We start from the raw sequence: 15,317 nt of genomic DNA on the forward strand, positions 1-15,317 counted from the left end.
AGCCTGCGAAGACTAGTTGAGATAGGATTAATCAATTATTGGATATAAACTATCAAACCAAACCAAGACTTGACAGACTTTTTTGTTGAGCCATGATTATGTTCTGCTTTCGCAAACCTAGTACTTCAAATGAATAATTCGGGAAACATTTTTTCCACTTATAGATATTATTGAATTATGATTTTAGACCTCAAAAACTAGTCTTGTTTTTGTTTCTGAATAAACTAACCGGACTTAAGATTCTTACAGAGGGTAGATATTGTAGCCTTGTGTGTTCCATGATTGATTTAATTATTTGCTGTAAAGGACTGAGTGACCAATGCTTCTAGGGTGGGGGAGTAAAAGGGGGCATTTAGGGGAGGACTTGGTTGTTTTTGTCTAGTTGGTCAATGGATTATTATATGGTTTAGTTTTACATAAAGAGCTTTCTCTCGATAACACACATCACTCCTGTATGAGCTGGCATGGCTGGAGTCCCAACATCCAGTTATATCTAGGTCCTTGCTCTGGTAACCACCATGAATTCCAAATCTAACTTACTTTTCAACAAGTATGACTTCGTAGTTATGGAATGGAATATAAATGGGCTGAATTATCGCCTCAAAAGAGCAACAGTAGTCAGGTATGCGAATGGACATGCACAAGCAGTCTGGGTGCTACAGGACACTAACCTGTTGGGTACCAGCTGTTCCTTTCTAGCTGTATTTGGTTGTGACAGGATATAGCATGTGGGACACAACAGGGAATTCAGTGGTTTCAGAGGAGTAGCAATGCTCCAACACAAAAACATCCCTATTTATTATTTCCTGAGTCAGCCCCGATACACATTAGAAATATGTTGCAAAAGGGGGATGGCTACAGGGGAAACAGTATAACCTACTAAGCATTTGTATTCCTCTCCAGCTGCCTATAACTTATTTGGAGGCTCATAACAAACTCATACTTGCCCCCCACAAAGAATTATGATTGTAAGTGGAGACTTCAATGGTATGATGGTACCTTCTTTGAACTCTACAGGGCTGAGAATGGCTGTTCTGGGAAGGGATAGAATCCAGGCTGAAGGGGCGACAAGCCTGGACCTATGCAATACGTGGTGTACCAGGCACCCACTGACTATAGAATACACACCTACCCACAAAACTAGGTCTCATATCCAGCTTTTGTTGCTCCCCGCCACTTATTTCCTGGGCTTGACAGCAACACGCAGTATTTGGCTCACTCTATAGTCACAGTTCAATTTAGGCGCCAAAGAGAGTGTTGTTGCCCACTGTCGCCTCAATGCATGATACCTAGCAAATAGGCAATGCACAAATGTCCAAAAGTAGGAACTGAAAGCCTATCTTGACCTCACCCAGGGCACAGGGGACTCATAAGGGCAGATGGGAAAGCCAATATACGTGGGATTGCTGAAGCAGATGGAGAGACAAAAAATTAAAGGAAAAATGACTGGAGGGAAGATCAAACTATGAAGCCGGGGAGAGAGGGCAGGTTGATAGATCCTTCAGGTGAAGCCCAGTCATAGTAATGCTGGGGAGGTGGGGTGAAGTGATAATGACGAGACAGTCACTGTGAATTAAAGAGAGGGGGCAACCTGCAGAAAGGGAGACCACGTGAGAAGGAAAATATCTGCTTTGTCCATTAAATTGTGAATTACCTTTTCATAGGACGCGGTCTTGTACATTTCCACGAGCCATTCCTCATGCGACAGCCGTTGTGGAGAATGCCAATGCCTTAGAATACTGATCTTGGCAGCTAGAAAGGCAGTGATGAGCAGATGACTGGCATGGTGGGTCAGCTCAGAAAGGCCCAATAAATCATGGATGAGAATTAGGGAGTCTGGAAAAGGCAAGGACAAATCCATGGATTCCTGGAGCGTTGACCCCACTGCTGTCCAGAAGGGATGAATGCAGGGCAGTCCAGCAATATATTAACTATATTACAGGGCACATGATCCCACTGCCATCAGGCGGAGGGAGGTAGCAACCCTGCAACCTGAAGCAGTGTCATCCTTGTTTCCCGGACTCCCCCCGGTGGCTTCCAGGAGCTCTACCCAGTCCTCCTCATCATATTCCAAGAGAGTCTGCCAAGTCATCCTGAGGCTAGCCAAAACAGCTGGGAGTAGAGGTGGTGAATCAGAAGACTGTAGAACCCACACAGCACACCTTTAAACTGACCCCAAATGTTAAGGTAAGAGACCACCGGGGAAAAGAGGATGGCTCAGGGCTGAAGACCAAGCTTCCTCAGCAGCCAATGATGTATTTGTTTGGAGCTACATTATTGAGTATGCTGTACACAGCTCTATATGCTTTTATTGATGAACTTTTGGCTACTTGGGGTGACTTGTAGCATTACCCATAATGACACCACTACAGTTAGAGCAATTCAGACACAGGATGGTTCGTTTAGTAGTGGAACTGCATCTGTTGCCTTGTTGGGCTTTATTCTTACTAGCTATGCACCTTGCAACACACACTGGGTATTTTGGACTGGCCATATTTTTTAATCTGGAAGACAACAGGATTGCATGACCTAATATTGATGTAGAGCTCATGTTATTTTGAACAACAATTTGTGAGTGCACATACACCATTGTTTTCAATTATAGTAAGATTGTTTTTAAAGGCACAGAAGATAATGCTATTGGAAGATAAGCAGACACACAAACCACCAGTGCCCAAGAAACATTAGTACCTTCAGCGAGATCTGTAATCATGTACCATGAGGCAGAAAATCTGCTTCACATTACATGCTTTGTTAGTAGCAGTGCAGAAAATAAACAGCACTGCAATTAAGGATGTCATAGAAGACAAGTAGATTTAGGTTTCATCACAGGTTTTAAAGTTTTAAATAATGCAAATGTTTGTTCAGGTACAAATGAAACAGAAATATTAACCAGAAAAGATGCGTCACCTGGAAGCTCATAGGAGGAGGTACTGGCATCATCAGAATTTAGCAGCTTCAACATTTACTTGTTTCTCGATATGAAAGATCATACAGAGAAGTATGGTTGACAGTAAGACTCTGCTACACATCAAAGGTGATCATTATGGAGATAAAAGAATCTATTTCAAATGGATATTGCGGCATAGCTAAAGGAGTATTAGCAGAAACTGAGAGCGGGTCTAAGTACCCCAATGGTTTCTTGGCACATGGGTAAGATTTCAGCTACTCTCCATTCATCTTAGTGGCTTCAAGAGGGGCTGAACGTTTATGGGCATCAGAAGCAACTTGTCCAGTTTACATACATTTCATTTCTGCTTGCAAGAGCTTACAGTGAATTTCTTTGCAGGTTCTGTTGACATTGAGATTCAATTTGTAAGCATCATAATATCCTAAAGAAAGGCATTCTGAAACTTTGCCTCTATGGGTCAACAACTTGAACAAGATATAAAAAGGTGTTAATTTAGGAAAAAAGGGTGATTCTTCTAATGTTTAGAGAAGATGACGTGGCATACTTGTAGAAGACATATACCTTTACTTATTAAGGTTCAGAAATAAATATTCTTGATGCTTTCTGAGTAGATGTAATTCTTTAGGGAAATCATCTAAACTTAAACAAATGAAAGAGGTACACATTTTAGTATGTATCTTCTGCAATAATATAACTGACCAGTATCAATAATGAACAAATAGATACACCTCTATACATATGTCAGCAGCTTATCACATTCACACACTTTCATATCTCAAGTCAATGGATCCAACCCTCCTTATCAGCTCTGTTCTGGGGAAAAACAGAACTACTTTACTGTGAGATCATTTCATGGCTGGAGCATGAGTCTACCATTAATGAAGGCTGCTGGTCCATGGAATAACCTTGGTTCTGTTTTTCCACAACCCTTATCTAAGTTGCACTATGGAGGTTGCAGCCTGACTAACTGACTTACACTTATGAAGTCAAGAAATTGAGTACCACTGAATAAGAATGAGGTAACACCAATCCTTTACATTGGCAGCAAAAACTGTGTAAAGTAGGCACCCAGTTTGCAGCCTTTGTATAAGGATCTTCAGCGCAGGCGGGGACAAATCCACCATTCTGCACCATACTGAGGAGCAGCACTACATCATCGCTGGCTACCATCTCTTTAGCATCCTGTGGGCAGCAGGACTACTCTTTCATACCCGTCATGGCACTGCAGGAGCCTGGAGCAGATATTGTATCCTCGCTGCCGCAGTGAAGGCTTGGTACTACCATTAAAGCAGAGGAGATTGTGGAGTCATTTCTGCATGAGTGAGGTATCACAGTCTTCTTACTAGGGCTCTAGAGGCGGATGTGTCCCCACAGCGGAATGTGATGGGTATTTTATTCAGGCAAAGAGGGAGAGATGCCAGGTGAGACACGAGGCCCAGGTTCCAGGGAGCTTCTTTGCTCCAGAGGCTCGGGGGCCTGAATCCTGGGTGGACTGCTTGGTTTCTGGTGGCAGTCAGGTCCCAGGTGTGGGGCCATGAACCTCCTGCAAAACTGACAGCAGTTTCAGGAAATTAACAGGTCTGCACGTGCAGAGGACCTTAAAACATTTCAATAGGAGCTGTGAGGAGACAGGTAACCAGTACCCCAAGAGATAGGATCTCACCAGGCAGAAGCAATATTACCAAACTGTAAAAACCAAGGAAAATGATATGGAGGACCAGTGTAGAACTCAGTTTTGGCATTGAGCAGCTAAGACAGGCATATGAGTGGATGACCCAAGATTTCTGTTTAACCTGACAACATCTTTCTCTGCTGGGTGAGGGACTTCAGACGGAAAGATGGACACCAGGCACTGAAAGGGAATTCACCCCCTTGCACCAGAGGTATCTCTACGCGGATCAAGTGTTAATGCGCCATTGTGGCCACAACTGATAGGGTGCTATCTGCTACTGGTAAGGCAGATAAGCACCAGGCAAAGTTGCAGTTTGCAGGCAAGTGGCCTGTAGACAAGAGTGGGGAGACCAGTGGGGCGTAGCATCCAGGGACGAGTAATAGGTTGCCTTCTCTCCATCCCCTAAGTTGTGCTGGCAATATTTGATGAACGAAGGAGAGCACGGCTGGTGTGGGCACTAAACCGGATGTTCTGTGCTGCAAAGTAGTGCACTTACTCAGCAGGCTGAATAAATAAAGTACCTGGGCCTCTGCGATGCTAATCAATTACTGCATAACTATCAGTTTAGCTTCAGATTAGGCTGCATCATGGCGACCACCACCATAGACAATGCCTTACTGACCGCAGATGAAGATGACTAGTCTCCTGATATTGCTGGACCTAACAGCTGCCTTCAACACAGTCAACTATCTCACCCTAAGACAGACCTTTGAGGCACCAATGGGATTCACCAGCAATGAGATTCACTGGTTCTCCTCCTACCTTTCCAACCAACACTTCTTTGTTTACATAGGCACCTACAGGTACCATAGGAACCCTATCACATATTGGAGTTCCCAGGGTTCCATACTGCCTCCTGAAATCTACAACCTTTACAGGGAGCTGCATGTTCAGGCCAATAGCGATTTGAAATGACCAGCATCCATAGATGAGGCCCTACGTGGGCAACTTTATGGAAACCATAATGAACTATACATGTGGGAGAAAGTAGGCTGGGCTTGGTGTACACCGGCCATCAGACAGGGGTTGAAATTAGCATACTCCTCTTCACTGGGGTGTGTCGATATTCCTAGGGTTACGGTCATGTCACAGAAAGTGTATAAAAGAATGCATACTCTTGTTTGTGAGGACACATTTCAAAGTCTCAACCACACTCAGAAGTTATTTGAAGTGAACACGCTTGATATATTCATCTATTAAAGAAATAGGCATGTGATGTTTGTGGATTTTCCATTTAGCCAGAAGTCCTAAAATTGCTAGCGATGTGTTTGGACAAGAACGCCCCCTGGATGATAAACAAGTGTGGCTCCTTTGCCTGGAGTGTATGTATCTGGGATCCTGATTTTATGTTGCCCCTAATGTCATGCTAAACTGTGTGTGTGTGTGCGCAGAGACAGAGGCCTGGACTTGTCTATTGACCTTGAGGGGCCAACCAACAGCACACTCTAATGTCCCGGTCATGGGTTTAATCTACAGGGCGATGGAAGCAGCATACCAGGTTTTGTTTTTTAAACTTACAGTCAGAAAAAGTAATAATACAAATTATGTGGAGAAATACAGTGATATTAGGTCTCCATGTGTGTGATCACAGCTCACAGAGCAGTGTGAAATTGTCCTTACTGTAGGAGACCCACATTCAACATTACTTCCACTGGCCAAATGTTCATGTTGAGTCGCCTTTGGATTGTGATGGTGAACTGAAGTCACATAGCAGAAGGTGACAAAGAGTGTCTGAAAGTACTGCAGGGTCTCCTCCAATGACCCATGTCCTTTTCATAAGTGACAAATGAAAGCCAAATTCAATTATGTTTGTACAGTCTGTCATGGGCAACAGTTTTTGCATTGCAAAGACTGTCAGGGAGGAGGAGAGGGCTGTTATCTGTTTCCACATTTGTGCTATATATCCCCAAGGAAGTAGTCAAGGTATTGTTCTCTCCTGTGTGGATAAACAGTAGAACTAAGGGCTGGAATGGTATATCTACCTTTGAGATATTAAGCAATTATGGGATAAACCTAGTATTCCTCAGAACCTGGGTATTAGTTAATGTAAAAAATGTCGAAGTCTGACTGATATACTCTTAGACAGTTGATTAGTAACTACGTATACACGGTGAGATTCACATATATATCAAAGCATTGAATGCCTAAAACAACACAGGACAAAAGACACAAGGGTCTGATTACCAACACATTGGATATACAAACTGTTTACAAGAACATTTTCAAAACACACATATTTTAACAAATGAGTTGATATTCATATGGGTTGGTTTGTAAGTGCAACGAGAAAGTGCTCATGCAGAGCATCAAGTGTAACAAGAGTGTAGACAAGAACAATACTGAACTTCACAAAGTCAGTACATATATCCAGTTACTCCTGTCCAAAATACTTTGAAACTTAGTTGCCAAGCCCCATGGGAAATTGCTTTCATGTCTTATTGCTGGGCACATTTCGATGGGTACAGGCAATATAATTAAATGCTCGAAGTTTCAACCCTCAAAGTTAGAGTTGGTTTTTAGAAAACATCCTAAGTGGGACTTTATCAGGACAGAAGACAAAGCAACCTGTATGATGGGAAAGGTATGTGAGTTTTAGACTGTGTGTATTGAGAAATTCATTCAAATGTCCAGAATTAATGTGACTCACCTGGAGTCGAAAGTCTAAGATGTCTAAAGTGTTGTCCTCTAAATTTATGGGGTCTCCTCTAGATGGCTGGGTAGTTCGCCTCTAATTTATGAACAGAAAATAATAAATTTTCAAGTGGGTTTCTGAAAACTTGAAAACACAGACACTCACCTTGTGTCTGATAAATTGCAAGTTTAATTTAGGTGTATGCTGTATTCAATCTCATCGATGCTAGAAAAAACGTAATGGAAAAAAAATCAATAAATGGGAAAGGGTAATGTGAGCAAAGGACTCCAAAAAGCCTCAGACCTTCAGCTGTTACAGAACATACCTCAAAAACAGCCTTCTTTATGGAGCTCAAATTAGGAATGGGGGATGCGTGGCAAAAAATGCCCACTAGATAATGAAAAAGCGGCAATACGCAATGTCCACACTGCTGCGACAGGGGACTATGCCCCTCCTAAAATGGCCGATCATCATAAGGCGGTCTATTTCTTCGGTTTGTGTATTTCACTTGGTTACAGTGTAGCACCCTGTACATAAGATGGTCCCCAGTGATAATCTTATAATCTACCAAAGACAACAATGTGTCCATCTTATTGTAACAAACATTATATTGTACCCTGAGCACTGGAAGGTGCTTGATTCAATGTCTAACATCATCACAAATCAAATATAATTATTCACAATATGGTGCATCTAGTCAACATATATCGAATATACGTAATCACAATATGACGTTGCACCTCGTCAACAGAAAAAAAGCAATTGACTTAATACATAATTTGTACACAAATCATAGTTAATGCGACTAAACAATCTCAATCAATGTTATATATTATTTCAAACCAAGCAGAATCATAATCACTCTCGTCCTATTCAGTGAAGTCACCTTATGTATGGATTCACAAAATTAGTGAACATGAGAAGAGTGATTATGATTCTGCCTGTTTTGAAATAATATATCACATTGAGGTCCTCCTAGCAACTCCAGGTGATTGATACAGAGAGGTCTCTGGCTGGGTGCCCTAGGCGATCTGCAAGTATCCTGATGTCAAAACAAAGGTACTGAGGAATTTGGCAGCACCCAGACTGTCAATGAGCTCATCAGCTCAAGGGATGAGGTGTACATCACTTCTGGTGACAAAGTTGAGTCCTTGGTAGTCCATGCAGAACCGGAGTTCTGGTGTGGTACCCGGTGAGGCAGCCTTTGGTACCAACACCACAGAGCTGGACCAGGAACTATTAGAGGCTTCAATCACCTCTAATGCTATCATCTTAGAGACTTCCTCCTTGATGCTGGCTCTCACCCTGTCCGACAACCTGTACATTTTGTTCTTTACAGGGGGACTATACTCTGTGTCAATATCATGGACGCACAGATGCGTAAGTCCACTGTGGCAAACTGTCCCAGCAACTGGTAATCGTCACCTAACTGTGATGGGGTCAGGGTGGTAGAGAGGTTGACACCCTCCACTGACGCACTGTGTTTTTGTGCAGAGAGGAAGTCAGGGAGATGTTCACTATACTCTTACACTCCCTCCCCTGCCATAAGGAGTAACTCACTTCAGACCTCTCAAAGTGAGGCTTCATTCTGTTTACATGTTGTCTCCCGCCTCCCTGTTTTTTATGCACTAAGCCAGAACTTGGCGTGTCTGAGGCAACCAGTCAGCGCCGTGAATGGCCTGAAGGCAGTGATGGCCCAACAATGGATTTTGACCGATCTAGGGTAGGTAGAGGACACTTTGTCATGGTCTGCTTGGGTGAGGGGTCGAGGTGGAGGGGACACAGTACTCCCAGCTTGCCCTGGTATGAGATCCTGCATCTCTATGTCGTAGCTGGGGCTATCGTCAGGGAAGATGGTGTCTTTGCCTAGAGCAGACATCTGGGCTTGTGCCTTTTCTTGAAGGTCCACAGGTCCAAAGAGGTCCGGTTTATCTTCGACCCTGTGCTGGGAAATTTTGAGGCATCAAGCTTGATGATCGATCATGCAGCATCTTCTTGGATTGAAAGGATTTGAAGGCCTCACAGGAAGCCTCATTGTGTTCAGGGGAGAGGCACAAGTTACACACCCAGTGGAGATCTCTGTGTGGGCACTTGGTGTAGCAGTTAGTACAGAAGCAGAAAGGCATCCTTTACATCACTGGGTGGATGTGTTGTGGAGGGAATGTCGAAGATGAGAAGGCCGCCTTGAAGGGCGAACGTCCACAGGTGCCGTGGCCAAAATGAGTCGCCTGACAAAGTCGACAGAGAAAAGGCTGCGATTGAGAATACCGACAGTAAAGCCTAAGAACGAATAAGCAACAATGGTGTCGAGCTGGAGCAGATGAGCACACGTCCGCACCACACAGCAGAAGAAAATCTAACAATGGAGTTGATGACCATACACATTGCAAGCAAGAGGAGGAGTCACTGTACCTTGACTCTAAAGACTTTCTTGATAGACTTTGCACACATCCAAGCCTAACTCTAGACAGCAGGATTATGCTAAGCATGTGTATCCACAGCCACATATGCCTCGAACAGTAATTTCCCATAGGCCTTGTCAACTAAGATTCAATGTATTTTGGACAAGAGTACCAAACTGGATATGTGTAGTGACTTTGTGAAGTCCAATTCTGTTCTTGTCTACATGCTTGTTTCACTTGATGCACTGCATGAGCACTGTCACGTTGCACGTAAGAAGCAACTAATATGAAGATCGACTCATTCATCAACAACCTAAGTGTTTTGAACATTTTCTTGTAAACTATTTTAGTATACTCAATGTTGGTAATCAGACCTGTGTGTTTTGTACTCCTGAGAGAGCCCTGATGTGTGATAGTACTTCATAACAAAAGGGTTGAATGTGTATGCATGTCCACCATACATGCAAGAGTGCCCATCTTCCTGCAATGCTTCCAGCAAAAGTCAGGCCTCTCTTCCCGAATATCGCCTTGAGCCAACCTAGGGTAACATGCCATCTTGTGAGATGCTTTGTGTGCATAGAAAAGGTTTCATAGCTCTCCGCCAAACCTTGCCCCAAGGTTCTGCAGGAATTTTTTCTAGCCTAATGCTTATTTCCCATTGTAAAATGTACTTATGTCTTTTTTTCTGATTTAAGGGTCTGTATAACCAAGTGATGCCCTTTTTGCCTCACTTCATTCCCAAATAAGGCTTCCAACTCTTTCAGGGCTCTGCCTCTTCCTCCCGAACGCCCTCTCCTGAAGCACAGTATTGCACTTTTTGCAGGCAATTTTTTTTTTGGGGATCTCAGAAGTTTGAAGCAGTCCTTAAGGAACTACAAGGACAGACGTTTGTTGTCTTTGAGTAGCTTTCCAAGATGACGCACACGTCTGTGTATGTGCCCTGCGAGGAAACCACAACCAGGGAGTCAGTGTGACCCTGGAGTAGTGTTGTTCCACCAGGACACAGTGGGCATTTGCCTGGATTGGACTTCCAATCAAGAGCAGGGTGAATTTGGGCTGCCTGAAAAAAAAAACTTCACCTCTGGGCAATCCAGGTCACCCTCTGCCATGGAGCCGAACAGTGTTTGCTTAAACCTGGGTTTCTTGTATTTCCAAACAAATTTTAGAAATTTCTCTTGTATAGGTTACAATGTGTGCAGGGGAAGAGGAGTGGCAATGTCTGGGCAACATAAAGCAACAGCGGTATGAAGGTCGTTTTCAGACTGGCTGGCTATGCGTCCGAACCACAAAATTTCGATTCTTTATTGGGGTTGTCGCCCATTCAAAACTGTAGCAGCTCCATCACCATGCATCGATATGTAGGTTGTGGAGACTCGGAGGCAGGATTTCCACTGCCAGTTGCTAATATGGAAAGCCTTCCTGAAGTGATAGCCAGAACTGAGGGCAAATGCTCATCCTCAGGAGCTCTGGGTATCATACTGCCTGCCCCAATTTAGGGTGATAAAGATGGCTCAGGCCCACGCTTTCATGCTCTTCCTCAGACCTCAAGGCAGGAGAAGTTGCGGTGGCAAAGTGTACATGAGACCTATGTCTCATTGCAAGTGGAATGAGTGTTCCATTGACTTTCTTGAAAGAAACTCCAATGTGCGGTACTTTTGACACTCCACGTTTGACTGTAGAGAACAGATCTGATCAAGGCATTCTTCACTAAACTAATATGTCCCTTGCTGTCTCTTGATCGAGATACACCTCATGATCTGACAACCAATGTCTGCTCAGCTCACCTGCCCTGGCATTCAGAGATCATGTTAGATGGCTGGCTACTATGACGGTGTTCCGCTGATCCAGCCATTTCCAGAGAAGTAGGACTTCCTGGCAGAGGACCCAGGATCCCACTCCTCTTGCTTATTGCAATACCACATGGCAGTAGTGTTATCAGCAAGGGTCTATACAAGCCTTCCTTTAATAGATAGCAGTAAGGCTTTCAGGGACAGAGAGATCACCCACACAGAGGACACCAGATGTGTTTGATTGTCACTGCCTCCAGGTGACCCCACTCCAAACCAGCAGTGATGCATCTGTCCCAACAGTGAAGTTTGAGTGAGGAAGGGAGAATGGCCTGTCGCATGTCAGAAAGGCACTTGTCTGGCACCACTGAAGATTCTGAGCCATCTTCTCTGAGACCTGGAATGGACGCTTAGAGGCAGCAATGATGCTGGGCCCACTGAAACCGGAGCTTTCATTTCAGGGCCAACATATGCCACCTGAATTTCAAGATGAGGGAACGGACGAAGCGAGGAGTCCAAGAAGCTACAAAGTCCTACTCCCTGTGACCCAGGATTAGTCCCGGACTTGCTGTGGCGGTGTGAAAGGTCTTTAATGCCATTGTGTCTAGGAAACCCTCTGCCTGGGGCTCAGGGATGACTTTAGTTTGTTGATGAAAACCCCAAAGATGTCAGAAGTTCAACGGCTGTCTGGATTTGGCCAATGATGAACTGTGGCAATCTTGTCTTAGCAGTCAGTCATAGAGGTACGGGAAACATGTATCGCAGATGGGTGGAAAGGTTAGCAATTTCTTAATCTCAACTAAAAAAAGCAAGTTAGTGACTGACCACCTTTTTCCATGATTCAGTCAGAAAAGTTGCAGAGAAATTATGTCAACATTGCTCAGGACATTCAGGTCTACTGTGAGTTTTTTTTTATTGTTTTTGTGTTTTTTTATTTAAAGAATCGTTAACATCAATCCCAGCTTTCATTCAGAAGGAACTTAGGAGGTGGTGAGAAATATTGCTAAGAGCCGTGGTAAATCAGGATAAAGTTTTGAACGGTTCAGATTAAAATTTAGAAGTACAATAGGCCAAAGTTGCTTTTCTGAGAAGAAATCTACTTACAATAAAGGCAAATCTGTAGTCAGATAAAGCACTGTCGTTATAATATCCCTCAGATTTTTGTCCAAGCCCGTTGCAACAAGGGTTGGTGGAAGCAAACTCATCATGTATCACGAGGCAAAAGGCATACCTTTGCTAGTTTTTGACAGAGGATCATGCTATGTGAAAAAGTTGAACTTTAGGCAAAGGTATGGAGGGTGCTGGGGGACAGTGGCCTATTAGCCATCCTAAAATCGTTTTTTGTCCAAATGAACAGAATTGGAGTGGGAACTAGGAGACTTAAGGTTTAGAAGAGGATCTAAAATATAGCCAGCAATATAAGTATGTGAAATTGCTCAAGGACGGATGCCAAGAGGGAATCCAACATCAGGCCTCAGAAAGGTTTGGAAGGCCTACAAATCCAGATGGTGAGGTTGCATACAATGGTAAAGTTAGACAAATGCTGTATGAAAGAAGACATAAAATATGTCAATTCATTATTAAAATTAGTGATTCATCCAAATTCGCTAAATAAGTGCACCAGCAGATATTTAGATTGGCAGACATCAATCCAAACAGTGGAGTATTTGGGCAAAGGAGACATTCTCATGAGGAACACTGGTGTTTTAATTGCATGTTGTTTAAACAGTGGTTCAGACCATCAAGTCATTGTTTTCTCTTGGGTCATAATTATCTTTGAACAATCCCCAGACTGACTGGAGATGACCCAATAAGAAGAATTATCCTAACATACTTTAAGATATGAGAAAAGGTCTAACTCAAGAAGGTGATCCACTACCTTTGTCCTTGAAGCTCATCATTCACCATCCAACCTTCATTCTAGGAAAATACCTACCACATCCACAGTGCTGAAAACATGGCAGTAGTGATGGCTCGTCTGCAGGTCCTTTGTGATATATGCAAAGGTGCACAAATCCTCTGGGTCCTGGGCTGCACAAGAAATGTTTCTGATTTCATGCTCAGCAATGACATTCTGTCGAAATAAAAAAGAATGAAGGGATGACTCCATGATCAGAATATCAAACTATGGCTTCGTAGCTTTCAGTGTCAACCCCAGAATTTGAAAATCTCCCATTTGTTGTTAGGAGGTTATTCCTACAGTTGCAAGCTAACCCGCCCCCACATGCTTGCTGGCAGGCCGATACTAACACAAAATTGTTTTCTCCCTACCTTGTTGGAGGCATCAATAAATTTCACCCCTTTATAGCTGATGGATAAAATTATGGTTGGAGTCTTCTTCATCTGTTCTGTAGATTTCTGACAAACAAAAGCACAAAAAACAATGTTTAAAGGGTAGCAGTTACTAAGGAAATTCCACATTGGAAATAAAGTGGATCAATAAATGGTTTAACAAACATGGGAGTAAAATGAATCCTCGTGCAAGGGTGCAAATCAGTGGTACATTAATGAATATTATAGGAATTCGTAAACACCTGGTATCTCCACATAATAAAGAAATGGTGATATTCATTACAATAGTTCTGGAAACAGAATACAAACATATGACTGTCCACTTCCCCTTCCTAATAGCTCTTTTAAATGTTTGTCAAGCTCCCACATGCTTTTGTTTCATCTACACTTGTGCCTTATGACACACCCCTTTTTATCTTTTTCTTGATTGTGGTTCTCCCATTTCGACCTGGTTATGGTTATGGACTATGGTTTTTATCTTGATACTGCAATATTTCACTACTCTTTTCTTAATTGGATACCCACTGCTAACATGCCTTCTTTAATCAGGTCTTTTTATCTATTGAAACAGTTCTCCTAGTTCTATTTTTCCATGATCGAGCCACCATAGGATACAAGCAGTAACTTTCAAGTTCTACCAACTTCCAACCATGCTTTCTTTCTTACATCTACTATGGTCACCCTTCTCTTTACTCGCTCTCATGAAGCTCTTTTTTCTCTGGATTGCTATGCTTCGCTCAGTTACTCCCCTCTACCTACTTCGCCAAACTTTGCTCTCTCTTGATCATGAGTCTTCCTATTCACTAGCACTGTGAAGCCACCCACCATTGTAACTTATCTCTTGCATCAGAGTCCCACACCTTCAAATTGCCCTCTTCATCTATTCTCCTGCCTACCCATCCTGTCTAGCTCACTTCAATATTGTTTATTTCATCTTACAAATTTGTATTTGTTCTTTACTCTGCTTTTGATCTAACATAACCAGCATCCTATTTCTCATCATTCACTTCAAATGTCAGGATGAACATGTAGCTTCTCTTCTTAACTTTCCATTTTCATCTGTTTTCCAATGTGAATTTCATAGTATTTCAGTGTCTGAAACTTTCATCTTCTCAGGTGTCCAGATTTTGGCAGCGTTCAACAGAATGGATAAACATGATATTTTCTTCAAGTCCAACATTTTCATGGGTTAATGCTATGTTAATCACGTTCACCCCTTAGCTTGGTCATCAACATCATCATTTGTCTCCTTTATGAGGGTGTATGTTTATGTCCTGGATGCCGGTATCACCTCTTTCCCCACTCCTCTTGCCTTTCATGTTTATTTCAGCTTGAATTTTACTCTATTCTCCAGCTGCTTTCTGCCGGTTACACCCTTGATGACAGTTGCTAAATGTATGTGATCCTGTCAGGCTGCAATTCAACTTTGGATGTATACAGCTTTCTTACTTATCCTCCATGAAGTAAGTCTATGCTGTTTTGCTTCAACTCTTGGCTATGCCTTCTTCAATTTTCTCACGCATCCACTCCAGTCACAGTTAGCGTTTGACTATTCACTTCATAATATTTACACATAGTGCCATAAAGTACTTGTTAAACATCTTCTCTTTGCTTCTTGATT

At 42.8% G+C, this 15,317-nt stretch overlaps 1 protein-coding gene across 8 annotated transcripts in view; it reads right to left on the reverse strand.

The window, feature by feature from the left end:
- ANKS1A (ankyrin repeat and sterile alpha motif domain containing 1A) overlaps positions 1 to 15,317 on the reverse strand; it is an 823,551-nt gene that overhangs the window by 54,528 nt on the left and 753,706 nt on the right. For all 8 annotated transcript variants that reach the window (XM_069238819.1, XM_069238817.1, XM_069238816.1 and 5 more), the window contains 2 exons: positions 13,676 to 13,762; positions 13,341 to 13,478 (listed from right to left, as the gene is read on the reverse strand). In XM_069238819.1, coding sequence (XP_069094920.1) covers positions 13,341 to 13,478; positions 13,676 to 13,762 — 225 coding nt within the window. The remainder of the gene's footprint in view (positions 1 to 13,340; positions 13,479 to 13,675; positions 13,763 to 15,317) is intronic.

The sequence above is a fragment of the Pleurodeles waltl genome, chromosome 6 (assembly GCF_031143425.1).
Source record: "Pleurodeles waltl isolate 20211129_DDA chromosome 6, aPleWal1.hap1.20221129, whole genome shotgun sequence".
In the NCBI taxonomy this organism is placed as follows: domain Eukaryota; kingdom Metazoa; phylum Chordata; class Amphibia; order Caudata; family Salamandridae; genus Pleurodeles; species Pleurodeles waltl.